The 22,824-nt window shown below is 43.7% G+C and overlaps 1 protein-coding gene across 2 annotated transcripts in view; it reads right to left on the bottom strand.

The window, feature by feature from the left end:
* Positions 1–22,824, bottom strand: part of FAS (Fas cell surface death receptor) — a 195,444-nt gene that overhangs the window by 167,235 nt on the left and 5,385 nt on the right. The window contains exons 2-3 of one of the 2 annotated variants that reach the window (XM_078642877.1): positions 21,654–21,804; positions 4,098–4,223 (exon numbers count right to left, since the gene is read on the bottom strand). In XM_078642877.1, coding sequence (XP_078499003.1) covers positions 4,098–4,223; positions 21,654–21,804 — 277 coding nt within the window. Of the gene's footprint in view, positions 1–4,097; positions 4,224–21,653; positions 21,848–22,824 lie in introns of both variants that reach the window. The other variant, XM_078642878.1, reaches the window with a different exon arrangement.

Below are 22,824 nucleotides of genomic sequence, written 5' to 3' on the forward strand. Positions count from 1 at the left end.
GGGTGACAAACCTGCTTCAGCCCATATGGTAACAGCACCCTGACATATCAATCCAGGTTGAACACAAGGAGTTTAATGAATCACTCCATCGCACATATTTATATACATTTCTACATAATTACATTAGCGGTATGAAGAAGCAAAATTGCTAAGACCGTGCAAGAAAAAGAAAGAAGTGCAGTGATGAGAAAAGGGTGTACAGGCTAAACAGGATTAGTGACACAGAAATGTTATATACACAGTTATAATGGTTCAAAATATATATTGGCTGTTAAACAAATATACAGCCCTTTTTGGGCAAACGGCCACTCTTAATAAATTCACTCCAGGTTCATATATACAGTCATAAATCACATGTATAATGCAGTTGGAACATAGTGGACCAATTCGCAATATTAAAAAAGTGTCTCTTATGTAAAATAGTAGTTGATTGATTCTTTAGAGCAGAATTCTTTGATTGCTCAAAAATATTTAGTATTGATTGTAAGAATTCATTCATTTGATTTTCAAGTGTCGGTTGGGACCATTGTTTTTGATATTACTTATTACCCAGGTCCTTGAACCATTTTTGGGTTACCCCATTCTTTATAATGGTCAGCCCATATGGATCAGAAGGTGAAGCTGGAGAGTTACCACTTCCTGGCTGGAGAGGACTTTTTCTGCTACTGTGTTTTCTTCGCAGGTATGTTGATGAAGGTGTGTGCTGTGCTACTCATCCTACAGGATTACATAGGGAGAAGGGTCGCAAAGACTTACCATGGCAGGACGAGGCACACTGGGAAATGCACGATTGTCTGACAAGTGATTTTGATAGCTGTTAGTGGCATTACTGCGTATTAACGGAAAGTGGCAGTTGTATAGGAAGAGATCAATGTACAGCCTGTGCATTGGTAGATAGAATCTAGTCGGTTGCATAACACAGTGATTACCTGCTAAAATAAAAGTTCTTTTGCACTCTGCCCCTCACTGGCACTCATTGAGGCTAAAATAACAAACGTGCTTATCAAAAAAACACTCCCGCTCCTTCCCGGCTGGGAAGTTGTAGCCCACATTGGGTACCTTGCGGTCCCTTTGTGTTTGGAGGAACCCTATGATGAAGCATGTCACCCTTGGGTGAGTGAGGGTTTTCATCCATATAAAAGTAATGCCCACCTTTATATGGTGTATATAGTTGTCCTACACACAGTGTGAGTTAGAAAATAATTGTGCCACCAGTCGTTAATGTTGGGCTTGCTGGAATATTATGAAAATGTACTGTTTCTATAACAGACATGTTGATTTTGAGATGCTGTATACATTGAGATGAGGACCACACGTCAGGCTATACCACTAAACTCTACAACTTGGATTCTCTCTAGCCTTGAAATACAATTTTCTCTCAGTGGTGTCTTTACATCAAATTAAAGGGGCAGCAGAAGCAGAAAGCCAGGTTGGGATCCCTTCGGGTCGCCACTGCCAAGCTGTGGAATATGCCACCCACTGACATGCTGCCATTGGCAAGCAGTTGCAAACCTGACTTTTCTCTCTCCTCTCTTCTAGTTGCCCTTACTCTTGGCTAGCGCTTTAACACCCTTTGGTATAATGCGCTCAATAAATTTCAAAAAGACAAATACTGACTCCTCTAACTATCCTCAGCACAATGCTATTAGGCAACATAACTCCGCTTTCTGAGCCCACATTTTTTAATCAATCTTTAGTACCAACAAGAGATGGATAAAAAAAGCAATTGACAACTACCACAAACAAAATATACTATAACTAGCAGCAACGATTAAATGTATACAGCTGATGCCAATGAACTACGAGCAGCAATATAGACATAAATGAATTTGGGTTTTTTTCTGCGAAAAAACGGGCAGAGAAGTGAGGCTTGCAAGGCATTGCTACTGAGTACAGATCTCTAGTGAGGTCTGTGAATGAAAAGAAACACCTAGGAAGCTTTACTCTTAAAACAAGGCCTTCCAGAAAACTTCATGTTCTGAATCAGTTTTGCACTGTCACCTAAGGAATGGATGAGAAATTGAAAGAGTTGCAGCTGGTTGAAACTTGCCTCCATTTACTTATAAACTCTGCATGAGCATAAAAGTCAGTCAGGGGTGGGGTAAAACAAGATACTAGGCCTCTGAATTATACAACACGTATATTCTTAGGAGGCTTTTAACAGGCGACACCGGGTGTCAGAAATGTGATATGTTTTTCACAAATAGATTTCACTAGCAAAAACACTTTGTCAAACTCCGGGCGGGAAAGATGCGAAAACAGCACTGAAGTGGCAAACGACACGTGTAATTGCCCAAAAGTGTGTAAACGCTGTTACTTTCTAGCCTAGCCCGGAATTATGCGAACACATGGCAACAGTATTTCAGTTAGAAGAAACAACAAGCATTTGCTTTTAACAGGCCTCTTTCAAGGCATAAACTCTAAAAAAGTTATAATTATATTGCCTGATAAAGATCGAGACCCTATTCATCCCCCCCCCTCCCGTCCCCCCGAGATTCGGATTCCAGCCAATGTGGTAAGTATCAACCACCCGTCCGGGGAACTCATAAACATAGCCTAAGGTTAATAGTATCCAAAGGAAAACAAATGTTGCAGACACTATCTCAGTCTCTCCCAGGAGTATGAGAGTTACAATGAGCACACCATTTAAGGAGTGTCTTACCCATGCTGAAACCTAGTGATCAAGGACTGGAATGAATTATTGTCGTCCGTCTTTCGCGAACTTAAGTTATTCGTATTAACCTGAACGAAAGGCTCAGCAGCACCATGGGTGTTTTGGTGTCTTGTTTCGATTGCTCCACTAGCTTTTCAGGTGTTGGCTCGCTGTGAACAAGTGGAAATCACGTCTTTGTTTCAAAATTGTATCAAAAGTCATAGCTTAGATAATGGTGAGAAAAGAAATCTGACCCTGTAGAATATGAGCGATGAAAACAAATTTTATAAAATCATGATGTTCTTTTCCAAGGTTAAATAAATTTACTCAGTAAAAGGTCGACTACAATGGGAATATTAATAGTGCAGATTGAGGGGACAGGGTTTCAGTTTCCAATTTTGAAAATGGACAAGAATGGCAACTCTGGAAGCCAGCATGAGGGTTTTCATTATTTTTTTTTAAATATCTTTATTCACAATTTTTCAAAGCATGGGGGTTTTCAAAGGTTGTTTAAAAACTTAGGTCTGCAGATTGCTTATCCATGCTGATGTGTTGACACTGAAAACATATCATACGGACTGTGATGCTGGGAGGAGAGGCTGCATCACTGGAACTATGTCAGGCCCTTTTCTGTAGAGTAACTGGGGCAGAGGCAGGTGAGCCTTAAAGAAATTATGCCAGCATGCTACAAGGTTTGTATTCATCCCTGATATACCTACTGCAAAGGCTTTCAGAACGTGGTATTGTTTTCAGCTCTGTAGTGTCCTCCTGTGAAGAGCCGTACCGGGTCATTGTCCCTGGTGAAAGGCATAAGCTCTTCTATTCTTGATCAGAGAGTACGTAAGTATGCATGAAAAGATATGAAGCAAATATATTCCCAAAGGCTCTCATTTTCTTTAACGTACCATAGAATCCTCCCAGACATCAGGAGGGCTAGTTTATCTTGTTAATAGACTGTAGATTGTGGTAGTACTAGTTCAGGATATCTTTTTGCTTGGAGGCCTGTGAGGCATTCGTTTAGCCGAGAGCAGCCAGATAAGAGGAAGCATCTGTGGCAGTGCCAGTTGTGTCACCTGGTAGCAGAAAGTTCGAGTTAATAACTGGACAATGGTCCAGGGTGATGGGCGCCAACTGTTAAAAAGGCCTCTACCAGTGGTGGGTTTGGACAAAGCATCATGTGGTACGGAATGGTGATTGGCCATCAATGATATACAGTTGAAGCTTTGTGTCTTTACCAGGGGCAGCAATATCACCTTAGACCCCTTATTTCCAAGCAGAAGTGCCTTTTGTAAAATCATAATTTCTGGCAGTGCCTTCAAATCATTTTTCAACATCAAGGCTAGCTGCTACATATGGCTTCATATCAGACATTGTTGTTCAACCTTCAGTGTCTGAATAGGGTTGCAGGGGCTGGAAGTATTACTTTTTTTTTTTGTAAACTCACCTTCTCCATGATCGCATACGGTACAACGGTGGCACTCTTGGTCTCTGAAGTACTCTATTCCTTTTCTGCACGGTGTACAGTCTGGCTTCCCATGCTCCTCTGTACAGTCTGAAACTTTATGAGTACCTGTGAGGCCATTAAGAGAGATATATTGTAAAGTAATACACAAATGACAGGCTAGCATTCTTACAACGTTACAAGTCAAATCCTCAACTAAAAACTGATCAGCTTAAACAAGCCTTTTGGCACCTCGTGTCTCCTTAATCAAAATGTATAGAACAAGAGAATATAACTTGTACCTCCTCAGGACACAGTAAATCAAGGTTGAATTCTATTACCTTAGCCTGCAACCAAGGTGTCTTTTTGTTCTCACCTGCAGACAGCTCTGTCTGTGGTCAAAGACCTATTGTGAATAATATTACACACTAGTGGACTTTGGGTCATAACCTTACTCGTCACTGGGTAGTTTATTTTCTATCTCTGCTTCTGATTCAACGGTTTCCCTCCTTATTCTTGTATTTGTTCCACTTAGGATTGTTGCAATCCCATCATGCTTTGATTGGCTAGCGTATATTCTTCCACTGCTTATGTAAAACCTTTAATTGCAGTGTATCTGAGGGAGTATTTTCCCTCCCTCTCTCAGTTCTCCTCTTCCCAACTCTTCTCTTTGAGCTCCAATTCTGCATCCCCTCACCCTCCTATTTTTATTAAACCTCCCTTCCCTGAAGCCACTTGACAGCCCAGCACCCTAACATTTTCCTACTCCCCGGAATAGCAGGCAATGGCAATCTCAAAATGTTTTTTTAACCCTCACATGCATTGAGGGCATCTTGGAATCTTTGTTATGTTTAAAAACTCCAATTTAAAGATGCCAAACTCATATAGGCACACAACTGTGCCAGACATGTTTGAATGGGATTTCTTTAAATATAACAAAATAGATTCAACGATGGTAGCCGCGGAAGCAGGAGAATGAATCCCCAAGAGCCACTTAGGGAAAAAAACATAAGCCCTAACAAAGCCAGTAGGCTTCCCATGGCGAGACAGACAGACAGACAAACACACACACCCAGACGCTCATTGAATGCAGGTAGATAGCGTTACAGTAGTCTATGGTTTTCAAAAGATAGAAACAGTATAACATCAAATGATTTATATGATCTTTAAAAGTTAATTTAGAGTCGAAGATCACGCTAAGATTTTTAACTTGGAAAAGCAGCAAGGGGAAAGGGCCTAACCTGGAGGACCACCAGGAAGATTTTCAAAAAGACAAGTCTGATAAGAAACACCTCAGTCTTTTCGGAATTCAATCTTAAGTAATGACTATCCAGTTGACTATGGCCATCATACAACTGTTGAATCTACCGGCAACTTCCTCAACATTGGAATGGATATAGACAACAATTTGTGTGTTTGCATACGATATTGCACTAAATCCATATGATCTAAACCATGCAGCAAGGTGAGCCCCGTAGATACTGAACTGTGTGGGGCTTAACCACTTGGCTGCTAAGGTACATCCCCCTCTTCCCATTGACTTTCCATTGAAATCAATGGAAACTCCATGACGAGTTACCCTTGTCATTAGCACTGAAGGGGTTAAAGAGGACCCCCTCCCACGGCAAGGAAAAGGTCATGGAAGTGAAATCACCAAGAGAAACTGACCGAGTTCTGTCACTTAGAAAGGATGTTAAGAGGCTAAGAGCAGAACCTTCGATCCCAATCTCCCTTAACAAGTAGATCAGAACTTGATGACTTATTGTATCAAAGGCTGTGGATAGGTCCAAAAGGACCACCACAGCCTTTCCTCATTGTCCAGAATTCTTCTGATCTCTGCAGTTGCCACCAGCAGATTGGATTCCATGCTGTGTGATTTTCTGAAGCCAAACTGAGCTCCGTCTGGGATCTTGTTCCACTCAAGTGCCTCTGCAGAATTTTTGCTGGAAAATGGATGTCTAGAGACAGGGTGATAATTTTTCTCTTCCTCTGAATCTAGGGTGGATTTTTATAAATAAGGTAAGGATCGATACTCTCTGCCATCCAACGTGAAAACGCTTGCTACCATAATCTTAATTAACACAGTTGTAAGAGGGGGAGCAACAGTATATATACTTTATCATTAAAAATGGCCACGGGACTGGGGTCAACCTGGGCCCCGGACTTAGTCTTTAACATCGGCTGGATCACTTTCTCCATTGTGAGGGATGCAAAAGTACTTAAAGGAGGAATCGTTCCGTTAGGGCCCGTGAAGCGAAATATTTGGGGGATGAATCCCTTACTTATCTTAAATTCATTATAAACTATTTTTAAAAACGTTGGCTACGATGTGACAAAAATCCTGCGTAGTGATTGTGTTTGATGGATGGGATAGCAAAATGTACTGTTTTAAATAATTCCTATGGGGAATTGCTTGCGGATTTAATCTTGTCTGTAAAAAATATAGTTTTTCCAGACTTTATTTTGGCTTCATAGACTGATAAAAGCTTCCAATATTTTGCTTTCTCGTCTGGAGCGTAGTTACTCCTCCATATATATTCTCTTGTCTTCTGCAGGCTCTAAGTTCCTTGAGTTTAGGGGAGTAGCATCCTGCGGTGGGGCAGGGTCTAGGGCTGTTAACTAGTCTTTGGGGAGTCAATTTATTAGCTCCATCCACAACGCAAGATAAAACATTTTCTACTAATGTATTCACCTCCCCAGTCATTATAGGGTTGAATAATTCAAGATAGATGCTAGCTAATTTTTGCCCATTTTATTCAACCACTCAAACTGCACCTCTAGGGGTTCTGTCCTGTTTAGGTGGATAATCTGGAATGGTACATTTGATCATCAAATGATGTGACCATGTAACCAGAAGGATACTGTCAATTGTCAGGTCGGACATATTAGAAAGTATGGCATTCAAAGAATGGCCTTTAGAATGAGTTGGGGGTTTTACCGATAAGTGAAGACCGAAATTGGCCATATTATCAATTAATAGCCTTGCTTCTTTGTTATTTTTATCTTCTAGATGGAAATTAAAATCTCCCAGAAGGGTGTAGTTACCGTAGAGAATATTATTCTCAAGCAGGTCACTATAAGCTTCCAAAAATTATTTGAGTTTAGGGCCATACGTTCAGTAAAGCAATATCCCATAGAACCTGGTGCTGGCATAAATTTAGCAATTGAAGGTGAGAGCTTCCACTTCCAAGATCGATAGAGGTACGCATTTGATGTCGCATTTATAAATTAGCACCAACTGCCCCCCTCCCTGCTTTCCAACTCTACCGATCTATAGTCTATGGCACACATACCCTCCTGGGAGAGCAGACACAAAGTCAGGATCTGTCTATGTCTCAGTTAGAAAACTAACGCTGGGGCTGTGAGAATCTAAGTAATCAAATATCTTAAGCTTATGCTTAGTTACAGATCTGGTGTTCATTAGGACACAATTTAGTTTTGAAGATGGACTCCCATGAGAGATGGGCAAACTGCCATTTATAGATAATGATGACGATTTAGCTCGATTTGGTTCCAGTGAGCAGGCGTAATGACAGTTAGTACAGATGAAATTGATATCACTCAAATTGAAATCGAAAAAGATGGAAGAAGTCCTCTTACCATTAGGCTTGTAGACTAGCAGCAACACTCTCGAGTATCTTAAAAATTGACCAAGTGTTCAGTCACAGGCCGCCCATGAACAGGCGCAGACTGGCTTGCCTCTTGCGCACCCGCTGTGCAGACACGGGGCGTGGCCACAAAAGTATCCAATGAGGAGAGCGTGTGCAAAAGCACAAGAATTTAACATACAGTGAACTAATTTATGGTTGTTAATAAGTTTGTTAAAACATTCAATAACTGCTTAATTAGCTAACCAGTAGTGAGATGTAGTGAACCTACTACTGAAAACCATGACTCAGTTTACGTAACCTAGTTTATGTACAGAACTTCTGCATATCTGGAAATTATTGACCTGGACACAGTGTAGACAAGTCATTTTGCTCGAAATATGGATATATATTTTACAGTTGGATCACTGTAGGAAGCAGTGAAGAGCATTCCTATTTTGCTGACAGTTGTTTTATAGTCATCCTGGCTTGGCCTTTTACTTCGGTTATACAACCCCCTCACTGCCAATTTCACTCACCATCATCACTAACATACTGACCCTTCACTACTATTGATTCTGCAGAGTCAGGAAAAGTGTGCCCACAAGCACTGTATTGCGGCACCCAGAGGAAAATAATCAGAGGGAACGTTGTACCTGTCCCCCTCCACCCCTCCCCAAGTGGTGCCCAATAGTCCCGGACCTTTTAAAGTGGTGCTAAAGATTCTCCTGCCAAAACCTGACACTTGCGACTTAGAAAATGTTTACACCACAAAGTGGTCTCAGAGTCGACAGAAGACAAGGACCTACTTGCAGTATCGCTGTTCGGCCTGAATTTGCAGTAGCTCCTGTTATGTTCTTCTCCGCAACAGTAAATCTGGTTCAGCAGGACATCTCTCAAGGGGTATCCAGACTCATGGAACTATCATAAGCTACAGCCTGCAGCTTTGGTCAGCTGGAAATTTTCAACTTCCCAAAAAAAGTGACAAAGTCTGAACGTAGAAATCTTCAAGTGACTTCGTCCAGTTGTGCCCCGAAGAGACAACGCTTCCTCCTCAGACATTGCCGGCTACCTTGCCCAGCTGAACTTTACCTTCTCATGAACTTTTCTTCAAAAGGTAAGATGAGACCGCCCCTAATCCACCTTGTGTAGCCGACCCACGCTCCATCGCGGTCGGCCATAACTTTTGACTTTGGCCAGGTCTGACATGACTAGATATTAGCGGTTAGCACTTTTGAACATTTAGGTGATATTTTTCACTTAAAACTTTAAAAATTCATAACTCTAGTTCTACTTATTGGATTTAATACATTGTGGTCTCATTTCATTTACTAAAATGTACTCAATTTTTCTAAATTGTTTTTGTATTTTTCTTGTGTTTTCACTTTATTGTTGCTAGTGTGCTGCATAAATACATAACGAAATGTCTCTAATTTGAATACCTTGAATATAAAAAAAATCTTTTCAAACTGTATAGAGCACATAAAACCAAATGGCATCAAAGTATTGACAGCAAATAAGGCACTAGAAAGAAGGGGACAACCCTAGTGATATAACTGCAGACAAACAAACCAGGGAGTCACCAAGGCAAAAAGATTATAAAAAATAACCAGGTTTTCACCTGCCTGCGGAAAGCTGCATAGGATTCCAGGCTCCTAATCTTTTCTGGGAGAGAGTTTCACAACCTGGCAGCTCCCACTGTTAAGGCTCGTCCCCCTACCTTGCTTTCCAGAACCTATTAACTATCACCTTCCTCTGTCCTGCCAACCTCAGAGTCTGCTAGGAGTATACCAATTAAAGGCGGCCCTAAGATAACATGAACCCTGTTGATGAAGATCCTTATGTACCAGGCACAGGGATTTAAAAGTCACCCACTTTCTCACTGGTAACCAATGGAGAGTTCTAAAGCCCTCCCTAACAAAGAGGTGTTTAGACCACCCCATTGCCAACTGAGAAACAGCATTTTGGATGACCTGAAGCTTATTTGGTGAGTACTGATAAGCATTTCAATAGAGGGCATAACAGTAATCAAGGTAATAAGCACAATGACAACCACTGACACCCTTATCTCCCCAGGAGGAATGGGGAGAATCTTCTTCAAGATCCTAATGATCCAAAAACAAAAACTCACAATTTAATTTACCTGGGTGTTAAATGTCAAAGAGTTATCAAAGATCACCTCCAGATTTTTTGCTGCGGCCACAAGAAGTATGCCACTGGTTTTCGCCTACCAACGGTCGGGCCAGATTGAATTTTGTGCCCCACAAACCACAATCTCAGTCTTCTCCCGTTCATTGTAAGCCCGTTCTCCCTCATCCAAGTACTGACTTCGGCTATACAGGACCTGAACCATCCGCCACTCTTTACTGATCATCAGAGTTGGAAATGATGATTTGGATGTCATAAGTTTTTGACGTCATCTGGAAACCGAAGGAACGCACTAGTTTCACCAGGGGGTGCCATACAGGTTAAATAGGGAAGGACAAAGGGAAGAAACACTGTAGGACTCCACAGGAAAGCTGGAATTCCCACAGCTGACAGTAAGAGTCCTGTTCACTAGAAATTACTCCAGCAGGTTTAAGGCAGCATCCCTCAGCTCAGCCTGCCGTAGTCTTTGCGCCAACAAGGATGGCGATATGGAGTCTAAGACTGTGGACAGATTGAGAATAACCAAAATAGCTGCACCTCCCTGCTTACCTAGCTGGCGAATTGAATCCGCCAACGCCAGTAGCGCAGATTTAGTGCTGTGGTTCCTCCTAAACTCATTTTGGGAATGGTCCAGGAGATCATGGTCGCTATAAAACTGAGCCAACTCCTGGTTAATGTACTTCTCCTGGATTTTAGATGGGGCGGCAGCAGGGATATAGGGCAGAGAGGTTTTTAAAGCACCCAAATCTCCGTTAGGCTTTATCTTGAGGGTTATGATAATAGCCTTCTCCCAGCACTGAGGAAACCCTCCTGACTCCAGGATCTGAGAATAAACTTTCGCGAAGACTTCTGCAATTAGCTCACGGGCCAACTGTAGTACACTGGATGGACAGGTGTCACCTGGTGATCGCAACGTTTTTTGCCCTAAAAGGGTTTTGTTTTTAGTCACTGGCAAGGGAGAAAATCTGACTAAGCAACTGTTAGTAGGCTGTCCATGGGTACTGTCTTCCACAAAAGAAGCATCTGGTCTGCCAGTAGGTTCTCGAAATTCAGCAATGAACTTCATGATCTTATCCCTAAATTCATTATTCATCTAATCACAAAAATCTTGGAAATTCTCCAACGCTTGATGTGTCGGGGGAGGGGGGATGAGATTGCTAACCGTCTTGAATAGTTCATTAGGAAAGTTAATAGCAGACCTTATCTTCCGCGAAAAATAAGATTTAGCCTCATCAATGGCACTTTTATATTTTCAGATTAATTCTTTATGTTTGTTCTTTCGTTCCAAATTTAGGGGCCGATTAGGATGGCGGACGTATTGCCACCGCCAAGCAGGCGGTGGCGATCCGTCCCCCATCCGTGCCCGTCCGCTCTCAATTTCCCTCCCGCCATAATAAAATGGCGGGGTGGACCGGGGCGTTCAGAAACACCGTTCACCGCTCTTCCGCCACGGTCGGCTTGAGACCGTGGCGGAAAAGCTCTAATATGGTGGCGGTGTCTATCAGACAGATGGGCTGTGAGGTATGCCTTGTGGTGGTATTGGCATACGTTCTTTGCTTTGGGGGCCCGTTGCGGGTCCCCAGGGTGAAGAGTTGCACATGGGGGTACCTATGGTACCCCCCAGCGTTTCCAAGTACAACATGGCAGGCACCGCGCAGTGCCTGTCATGTTGTGCTTTGATACGCACAGCATGCCTTTTTAGCATTGCGGCGGGTCCCCAGGGTGAAGGGGGTGCACATGGGGGTACCTATGGTACCCCCCCCAGCGTTTCCAAGTACAACATGGCAGGCACCGCGCAGTGCCTGTCATGTTGTGCTTTGAAACGCACAGCATGCCTTTTTAGCATTGCGGCGGGCGGTGCTTTAAGCACCGTCCCCCGCAGTGTTAAAAATGCGGGATGCATCCTAATTGGGGGCACGGTTCCCCCGCCTCCGACTTTGTCCGTCCGCCATCCTAATCAACCCCTAAGTGCCATTTTCCATCTCCGTTCCTGCCTATAACATTGCCTTTGAAAGTCTTTAAGTGCTTCTGAAAAACACGGGGTGGATGTTAACACGGGGTGGATGTTTTCCTCCTGCAATAAGATTCATTCTGACAGCAGCCATCTCCTCTATGGCTGGCATAACCCAATTATTAGAATTCTCAGCTAACGATCCAGAGTCACTTAAATCTCTTGCTTGGAATTTGGCTAGGGCTTCAGCCAGATAACTAAGTAAAGCCTGATGCATTTTGTGCCAAGCTACAAGAGGGAGGTAGGTTAATTTAGTGACTTTTGTGGTTCACCCATTCATATATTTTAGTTGTTGCCTGAAAAGGCTCTTTAAACCCCCACTCAATCAAAAACCTAATTACCTATACTGTTGCTCAGCGGTGGGATCTAGCATTTGTGTTAGTGTAGTGCTACTCAGTGACACACTTAAATCTGAGTTGCAGATTAATGTGATGGTCCACTTTTACCTTTAGGTATTGCAGATGCAGAGGAAGATTCTTAATTTTCTGCCTAATGACAATTACTCTGCTTATTGCAGCACTGGTACAATCTTGAAAAGCCTACTGCAATAGTGTATCCAACATAGAGGTTTACCTGCTGTGGAAGACGCCACACTACAGGTAAGTATCGCCAAAACATCTCTTTATTGCAGGAAGCAACACGAAGAACAGGAACCTGCCCACACAATATTAACGTCCAGCCCTACGCGTATCATGTTATTGAACACTTCCTCAGGGGCTCTGGGCTCAAAAGTCAATGGTGAGGCATTTTCAGCGGCATCCATTACATTCACATCACCCCACCTCTGTGGGCGTGGCCAACACTATGTCCTGCTGGTATTTGTGGTTCTCTCTCTGAGTGGCATCACTTATTGCTTTCCATCATTAACTTTTTATACATGTGGATTGTGGCCAGGCTCAAAGTTTCTCGTGCTGCTTACTTTCCTGTACTAATGGCACCTGTTCCATAGGCACATCTGCCGCTTGATGGACTCGCTGGGATGCTGTAACAGCACCGGGGTAGTCTTCCGCGGCTCAGGCACAAACCGCTAACATCCAACAAAGAGGTTTACCTGCTGAAGAAGACGCCACACTACAGGTAAGTATCGCCAAAACATCTCTTTATTGCAGGAAGCAACACTGACTCGCAGTGTTGCTGTAACAGCACCGGGGCAGTCTTCTGCGGCTCAGGCACAAGCAATAGTGTATATCTACACTTGCCAACTGCCATCATTCTTGTCACCAACCTGCTGCATGTCCAGAGTTTGCTGTCAGAGTGCTTCAGTAATTTAATTGTGTTTCCGTGGCCCAGAGAGACATGCACTGGCTAACTCTAGAGCACATGGTGCAAGTTAACCTCTATGAATAGTTCCCAGGATCTATCTTGGAGTAGAAAAAGGAACCTGTCTATGGTTCAGCAGCCTATTACTTCTGCTCATTTTACGCGGTTAGAAAATCAACGTGTTAAATGTGCTACAGGTAAAAGGGCTTCAGGTAGTTTTTTTGCCATCTGGCCATAAATTTTTTTTAACAATCTTCAGTTGAAACTTAGAAAAATGTATAACTGATTTGCTTTTAGATGAGATTTGAAACCCACATGTTTGTTGATCTTTCTCTGCTGAGTTGCCCAGTGGTCATCCCTACTTTTCTAAGCCATAAATCCTCCTGGTGTCCGTGTGCTTTAGAAATGAAATTAATAAATAACAAAATTAGCCCAAAACAGCATCATAGGGGCATTAAATTGACCCTTGGCCTTAGCTGTTATTTTTCAAGTTTTGATCAAACAATATGTGTTCCCACCAGGAGCGAGTAATACAGAGCATACAAAAGAAGCCATAAAAACAACAGTATGATAACGGGTACTTGAAGAGCATGCCTTAAAGGTCATAATACCACCTGAGCTCGTTAAGCATGATTTGCACGTCAACAGCACATACATTAACCAACTTATAAACTCCTCTGTTCAATAAATTCCTTCTCATTCTGGCAACTTCTCCTTTTGAACTATCAAATATGAGCACTTTTGAATCCAGGTTGTCTGAAAAAACATCTTAAAAACATGCAGCCGCTTTGGCCCACCAATTTATTTTGTACCACTAATCCTTTACTCTACGGTTGCTAAACTCAAGTCAAGTCAAGTTTAAAATTTGTATAGCGCACTACTCACCCAGAGGGTCTCAAGGCGCTTGAGGGAAGGGGGTACTTTACTTATCGAATATCCAAGTTTTTAGTTGTTTTCTGAAGGAGAGGTGGTTCTGTGTAAGGCGGAAGTAGGTGGGGAGGGAATTCCAGGTCTTGGCTGCTAAGTAGGAGAAGGATCTTCCTCCCATGGTGGATCTTTGGATGCGTGGAATTGCGGCGAGTGCTTGATTGGACGATCGTAGTTGGCGGGTGGGGGTGTAAAAGGACAGGCGCGTGTTGAGGTATTCGGGTCCTAGGTCGTAGAGGGCTTTGTGTGCGTGGGTGAGGAGTCGGAACGTTATTCTCTTGTTGACGGGGAGCCAGTGGAGGTCTTTCAGGTGACCGGAAATGTGAGCTTGGCGGGGGATGTCTAGGATGAGTCTGGCTGAGGCGTTTTGGATGCGTTGGAGTTTTTTCTGTAGTTTGACTGTGGTTCCGGCGTAAAGGGTGTTTCCGTAGTCCAGTCGGCTTGTGATCAGTGCATGGGTGACTGTCTTTCTTGTTTCGGTGGGGATCCAACGGAAGATTTTTTTGAGCATACGTAGGATGTTGAAGCATGATGATGAGATGGCGTTGACTTGTCTGGGCATCGAGAGGGAGGATTCCAAGATGAAGCCCAGGTTACATGCGTGTTCCGTTGGTATTGGTGCGTTGCCACCATGAGTCGTCCCAGGCGGAGGGGGATGATCCTAAGATGAGGACTTCCGTTTTGTCCGAGTTCAGTTTTAGACGGCTGTTCTTCATCCACTCGGCTACTTCTTTCATCCCTTCGTGTAGGTTGGTTTTGGCGGTGTTTGGGTCTTTGGTGAGGGAGAGGGTTAGCTGGGTGTCGTCTGCGTAGGAGATGATGTTGAGGTTGTGTTGGCGCGCGATGGATGCGAGGGGACTCATGTATACGTTGAAGAGGGTGGGACTGAGTGATGATCCTTGTGGTACGCCGCAGATGACTTCGGGTGGCCTCTGATCTAAAAGGGGGGAGGCGGACTCTCTGGGTTCTTCCGGCGAGGAATGAGATGATCCAGTCCAATGCTTTTCCTTGTATTCCGACATTGCTGAGGCGTTGTATAAGGGTGCTATGACAGACTGTGTCGAAGGCTGCGGAGAGGTCGAGTAGGATGAGGGCAGCTGTTCCTCCGTTGTCCAGTAGAGTTCGAATATCGTCTGTTGCTGCGATGAGGGCGGTCTCGGTGCTGTGTTTGGCTCGGAAGCCGGACTGTGAAGGGTCGAGGGATTTGTTGGATTCGAGGAATGTGGCGAGCTGATTGTTGACGGCTTTCTCAATGACTTTGGCAGGGAATGGGACGAGCAAAATGGGGCGGTAGTTCTTAAGTTCAGTGGGGTCTGCTGTGGGGTTTTTCAGGAGGGCGCTGAGTTTGGCATGTTTCCAGCTTTCCGGGAAGGTAGCGGAGTTGAGGGAGCAGTTGATGACGTCTCGGAGATGGGGTGCGATAATGGAGTCTGCTTTGTTGAAAATGTAGTGGGGACATGGGTCGGTTGGCGATCCTGAGTGGATGGAGTTCAACAGGCGAATGGTGTCTTCAGTGGTGATTGGGTTCCAGGCGCAAAGGTTGTTAGAGGGGGGTTTTAGTTCGGAGGTGGGTGGGGTGGACTGGTCTCCAAAGCTGTTATGTATGTCAGCGATTTTGTTGTGGAAGAACGAGACTAGAGAGTCGCAGAGGTCTTGGGAGGGAGTGACGTCGTTGGTGTCGGCGGTGGGGTTGGTAAACTCTTTGACGATGTTGAATAGTTCCTTGCTGTTGTGGGCGTTGTTAGCGAGTCGATCCTTGAAAGCTGATTTCTTGGTGGATCGGATCAGTTGGTGGTGTTTGCGGGTGGCGTTCTTGAAGGTGGCTAGGTTGTCAGTGGTTGGGTTTTTTCGCCAGGCTTTCTCGAGGGTGCGACAGATCTTCTTGGATTTCTTGATGTCATCATTGAACCAGGGTGCTCTTTTGCTACTTTGCTTGATTTGATGGTTTTTCAAGGGTGCTAATTCGTCAGCGCTGTGGGTGATCCATTGTGAGAGGCTGGTGGCTGCATGGTTTGGGTCCGATGATTTGGCAGGAGGGTTTTGGTGAAGCGATGTGAAGAGCTGGATGGTGTTAATTTTGTTCCAGTTTCTGCGGGGAATTGGTTGTGGGTGGTTGCGGGTCGTAGTCTTTTTGAAGTTGAAGTGAACGCAGCTGTGGTCCGTCCAATTGAGAGCTGTGGTGTGATTGAAGGAGATGTGCTTGCTGGAGGTGAAGATTGGGTCGAGCGTGTGCCCGGCATAGTGGGTGGGGGTGTCAACAAGTTGTTTGAGTCCGAGATTGGCGAGGTTGTCAAGAAGGGTAGTGGTGTTGCTGTCGTTGTTCTTTTCCAGGTGGAAGTTGAGGTCTCCCAGTAGAATGTAGTCCTCAGAGGGGAGGGCGTGTGGGCTGATGAAGTCAGTGATGTCTTCGCTGAATTGTGTGCGGGGTCCTGGTGGCCTGTAGATGAGAGTGCCTCTGAGTGTGGTCTTGGGATCGGTGTGGATCTGGAAGTGAAGGTGTTCGGCGGCTGTGAGGTTATCGTCGGAACTGGTCGTGATGCGGATGGTGTTCTTATGGACGATGGCGATGCCTCCTCCTGTTTGGTTGATGCGGTCCTTTCAGATGATCTTGTAGCTGTCCGGGATGGCTATGGCGATGTCGGGTGCTGATGAGGCGTTCATCCATGTTTCTGTGAGAAAGGCAACGTCCGGCGATGTGGTGTCGAGTAAGTTCCAAAGTTCAATGGCGTGTCTATGGACCGAGCGGGTGTTGAGCAGGATGCACTTCAGGTGGTTAGTGTCGGAGCTCTGTTTGGGGTTTGTGGAATTGGTGTGGGTTTTGATGCAGTCGAACTTGCACGAGTGGCAGGTAAAGGGTCCATGGGTGCACAGTTAAGCACTAGCACTTTTCGAAACTCGAGCGATGTAGGAGACACAAATCGTCATAAAACAGAAAACACAGTGTACATACTTCGTCTTCTTCAGGTACGCAGTCTCGAATTAACTTATGTTGATACAGTGTGAAATGCTGTTTGTATCCGTTTGTCTACTTTCTCAAAAAAATCAATTGTTTACGTTGTCTGATTTTAGCAATATTTTTCTTTCTGATAAATTTGCCAGTGCATTTTTGGTTGCATACCTTGGTCTGTACAATTTATCATGGAACGATTTTAAGTAATTGAACATGAATAAAATAAATTCACAAATACTCAGTCCCAGTTGGGTCATGGGAATCCTACATGCCTATGGAGCTGATTACCCATGATTTGCATATAGTATCTCATTTAGGAGAGGTCTGTGCTCCGCATCAACTGAATCCTTGCATTGCTGTGCAGACATTATGGGGAACAAGGGAGCGGTGAAATAAATGTAAGCTACATTGTTTTTTGCCATCACAACCATATACTTTGAGGAGCGCCAACACTGGTACATTTTCAAGAAAAAATATCTTAGTTTGGCTTAAAGAAAATGCCCAATAAAATCAATAATAACTTATTATGTTGCGGGATTCATTGACAAAAACAGTAGTGTTAGGAAACACAGCTATTGGTGGAGGGACGGCCACTATCCCTTCGTTCTCCCTCCAGCATGGACTTTCTTCCTGAAACCTAGTAGTGAGAGGCGTGTTGGAACTGAAACGAGCCTCGATATAGGGGATTGACACCGCTCTGCCCCGGATGTGCTCACTGCCCTGAGTTTGGACACTGCATGAAAGAACATTGGTCATAGAGATCAAGGGCTTGAGGCAAGGGCTTGAGGCACTAACAGTTCATTTGCAAATAGTTGTTGAAAATTGAACATGACTTTTGGTAAATTGACCAATGTAGTATTAGGTGGGTTTGCAAAAATCACCATTTGCAGGTAGTCGCAGAATGGCCTATTCAGTTAATATTAGTTAGGCAGGTCGCAATTTACAAACAAAGGGATTGTGGCTTGCAAGGCATAGCAGACCACCATCCCTGTGACAGAATTCCCAAAGGTAAACTTTTTTTTTTATAAAAAAAGCAGTCAGATTTCCTTAAAGGAACTGGTGCTGCTTTTTTTAAAAAATATTTCCCATTTTGGAAAACATCTGAGACAGCAGGAGGCCGCTGCCTACCCTGCTAACACTCCTCATGAGGCTGACACGAAGACCCCTGCCCCTTTTGCATATCAGTTACCACAGTATTTGAGGTGTCAATAACTGGTTAATGCTTTCCATCCAGAATTGCAATCACAAAACGTTTACACATCCTAATCCAAATCACAATATGGAAGAAGCACCTCTTTCAGAGCCCTTACAAAATGCGATTCAGGATGGGTTTTGTACATAGCAAAAAGGAACTTTGTGGTCGTTAAGTCAGCGATTTGCACACTGCAGGGTTTGCAATCGCAAAATCCTTTAGAAGATCTGGCCTAAAGTTCTTGTAGATGCTTTGTACCCATACCCGGGTTTCCTTGATGTGTCTTGCTGTGAGCACTGACAGCCAAGTATCTGCCACTAGGTGCTCTATGAAGACAGCCACTGATGAGGTTAATAAGGGCAACATAAAAAGTGACAAAAGTGATTTGTTGAACAATTAGTCCACTGCTTGGAGAGGTGAGAGCAGATGTGATCCAGGCCTGTCAAACCGCTGCCTTCCCATGAAGAGTCACTTTTTGCAGTGTCAAACCCAAGAACCGCTGACCATCATCCACAACACTGATATAGGACCTGATTCACAAAGGCCCTCCACACTTGTAGCAGGGGTCCCGCAGTCGTGGAGGAGTCTCCGCAGTCAGGGCAGAATCTACACAATGATAATTCCTACTGTGGAGATTTCACCCCGAGTGCGGAGACTCCCCCATGACTGCGACAAAGGGCCTCCGCACTTGCGGCAGAGGCCCTTTGTGAATCAGGCCTATAGTGTTACTGGGTGAGAAGGCGTTGTAAGATATGGTGGGTCAGCTCACAACCCATAAAAAGAACATTCAAGATGTGGTCCAAAAAGTGGATGAAGTGGTCTTGAAACTCTGCCCCAGGCAGAGATCTGGACTTTGAGATTTCGAAACCTTCACCATCCGGCCTTTTGAGCAGACTGACTCAAACATCATAAGGCTTGAGGATCTTTAGAGAGCTTGGAACATGTGTATCTTGGGGTTCTGAACAGTTCAAGAAGGTGAGGAACTAAAGAAGGTGGTGCAATTATTCTTGGAATCTGAAGGGCTTCGAAAAGGATCTTTAGATGCTGTTGGAGCACACAGGGTTGAGAGACTCCCTATGTGAGGTATTGGGTTAAGTCAGAAAAGTGAAAGGACTCTTCCAGTAGAACTGAGAAAAACCTAGGAAAATACTTAAGTGCTGAATGAAACTATTAGTAGAAAAGGTTCCAATAGGTAGGAACAGTCGCTTTGTTCTCCAGAGCACTGCTAAGAGAATCAGCAGAAAATATTAGAATTTCTATTAATATGCTGAGAATTGGAGAAAGGAAGCTTCCTAGTAATCTCTTTAGTATACTACATATCTGAACGTGGACCATGCAGAGAAGTCCTTAATATCTGCTAAGGCAGATGCTGTTCAAACGTATCTAGAAGGTATATGGAGTAGCAAAGCTGCAAGAGTGATGACTTTTTATTCCTGAGGTTTTGGGGCATCCTGGCCCATTCACGCCACTGCAAGTGCTTCCTGATTACTGAGCTACTATACAACATAAGTAGCCCGCAGACATGGAGCTGTTATGATCTCTAGCTAGGTATAGAATTTGTTTCTATCCTTCACTCCGGCAATACTTCCCTATCAAATACCATCCCTCTGCCCCCCAGCTGGTCTAGGACCATTGGATGACTTCAGGTTCATCTAAGACACTTTTATGGTGGTATGGTTTTTAACACAAATTGTATTTACTATTTGCCCAATGAGAGTTACTGCTTTAGTCTGTCGATCGCCGAGGCCAGGTGCATTGTGAAATAATTTGCTTATATGTTTTGGTGTAATAAAACATATCACTAATTTTAAAAACCAATGACAAAAAGATTTATGTAGCTGGGTGTCAGGTGATAAAAAGCGTTTAATTCAAGTCAGACAAGCATTTGAAATGCAATAGGCCCCGCATTGGTAAAAGTTTGAACTATTAGTGTTGGTAATAATAAAGCAATGCCAATAACTCAAACATTTAGTAATGCAAGACCTATTGCATTGCAAATGCTTTTTTTTCTATTCCTTTACTTTTGGTATAATAGCGGCACCCGCGCTTTACTTATAACATTAAAAGTAAAGCGCGGGTACCGCGATTATACCAAAAGTAAAGAAAAACAAAGTGGCGCGTGTGTCATGCCTGTGTCTGGGCATGACCATTGCTCCTCCCACGGCCTATTGGTGTCTATGTAATGTAACATAATGTAATGTATTGTAATGTGTATAGTTGTAAAGCGCACTGTTGAGAGCCGGCATCCTGGCGCTGTATACCGCTGGGGAACCCGTCCTGGCTTTCCCTGTGAGATGGTCCCTGCTGGGAATCCCCAAGGTGGAGCCAGGCATCCCCGGCGTTGATGGTGCTGTTGTGGAGATTAGGCAAGCTAATGCCCAGAGTTGCCGAGTGGGACCCCTGGTTAGAGTAGGCACCGAGGCGAGAATCGAACGCATCGGGAATCGAACCCTGGTCCCGGGCCGACTTCTGCTTCCGGGTCTGCCGCCTCTAACCAGTGAGCCACACCACTCCACTATTACTATTACGCGCTTGGTGCATGTAATAGACACCAGTAGGCCGTGGGAGGAGCTATGCGCGCACCTCTGGCCAATTGCGTGCAATCTTTTACAATAAGACGCACGCAAAGGCCAATGGGGGAGATGAAAAGGAAACGCACACCCACGAGCGTGAGCGATTCCTAAGTCAGCTCACATTCCCCGTTTTTCACCTCCAAAATGCCTCGCGCTGCACGAACACTGCTGCGCAGTGCACCGCTAGGCGCGAGGCCTAAAATACGAACAACATTAAAACCTTAGACCTGAAGGGGCCTATGAACAAAAAAGAGCTCAACAAATTGATATTTCATGTTGCGAAATGGAAAAAGATCCTGCTACAGTACCTGTAGGTGGCACCTAAAGGTAGGGACAGGAAATTCTGCCTAACAATGTCTACATAACTGTTTGCAATTTCAAAAAAGATGGAGAAAATGTGATCAAAAGAGAGTGAAAGGCACTGAAGATGATCGGATAGAGTCTTTGGATTAGATTTATATGATGTAGCCACCCAAGGCCATTCAAGTGTTCATCATGTTTGCAGAAGAGTTGCCATTTCGGTGTGTGTTATTTATTTATTGTATGACTGTTCAAAGGTTTTGGTTATTTGGTGCTATTGCTGTAAAGGGTTAATCATGCAGATTATATAAGATGGTCTTATGAACCTCATCATTTCCTAGGCATTTATCATGATCATTAAATTTAGATGTGCCAGAATTCCATTGAAAACCATAAATAACCGCATTTAGGTTCCAAGTTACGTGTGCCACAGGCATGTGAAAATGTCTTAAGATTTTTAAAACAAGGCCTGCACCAGAAATTTATCATTGAACATAAGTAGCTCTTTTTACAGGAAACGTTGTCGACCTGTAAATATAATTATATTAACTCTGAAATGATATGCACTTTTCTATTAATGTAACCGTTAAAGTAGGAGATGAAATACATACCTGTTGCACACATCTTGCAGCAGTATAAACCTGTATAGTACTCCCCGTCGGGACACACAGTCTGCCTTTTCACAACTTTTTTTGTTTCAACTGGTGTTCTCAGAAGTGATTCTTGATTTACATGAGGTGCTTCTATAAGAAGCATACAAGGCTGAAAAATATGTATAATTCGATCAGTACATTTCAAGACGGTGCTCTTGTTATCATTGATATTACAAGGACATGCATAGAATTCAAAACACATTGAAAAAATAAATTCTCTCAAATACATTGTAAAAGTGTACATCTCAAAAGTGCATCGTCCTGCATGACACACCTGAACATTACTACATTAAGGTATTGTAAATAGCTTTTTGATATTACCTTTAAAACAGAAAAAATTGTAGCTCGCCATTTAGGCAACGGCAAATCCTTGATCTACCTAGTCTGCCTTCCAACTTTAAAAAAGCCCTTTTAAGGTGATTTGTACTGGTTGGGTCTAGCTTCTCCAGCTGCATGAGATCTTCAAGCCCTCTGCTACCTCAGAGCAAGTACAGCACCCCAGAAATATTGGTGTGGTGAGATACATGACAGAAGCAAAGTGAAATCTCCAGACCTCCACCTTTGGTGTTCCCACATTTTGCTCCATTCTGCTATGGATCAGGAAGAGTGAGAGGACATCACCTGGATATTATTAACTTCTTCTAGAAGTGGTTCGTAGTAACAAGGAGTGCATGTTTTGGCCGGTCACTTTGAGGTCATGACCACAAGACCTTTTAGAGCTTAGTAAAGCATCCACTCCTTCCCTCACCCCAGTTGCTAGAAACAAGCATCAGTAACATAGTTATTGCTTAAATTGTCTTTCCTGTCACATGCAGCTACTTAATTTCAGTAGCAGTTGCAAATGTAGAATGCTATGCTGAAATCAGACAAAGTGGGGCCATATCAGACAAACAGCACTTGATAGCCCAACAGGCGTTTTGCCTACTTTTAAAGCCGTACACAAACAAGGCCCCCAGTTTCTGATAAAACAGTTAGCTACTTACTGTCCCAGCAGATAACTTAGATCTGCTACTGCGCATCAGCTGATGGTACCACGTACAAAGACAGTGTCTTGTGGAGACAGACGTTTTGTGGTGACAGCAGCTAGGCTCTGGAACGCGTTACCGTTACAGATTCGTTCATCTCAATC

This window comes from Lissotriton helveticus, chromosome 5_1 (assembly GCF_964261635.1).
Source record: "Lissotriton helveticus chromosome 5_1, aLisHel1.1, whole genome shotgun sequence".
Classification (NCBI taxonomy): domain Eukaryota; kingdom Metazoa; phylum Chordata; class Amphibia; order Caudata; family Salamandridae; genus Lissotriton; species Lissotriton helveticus.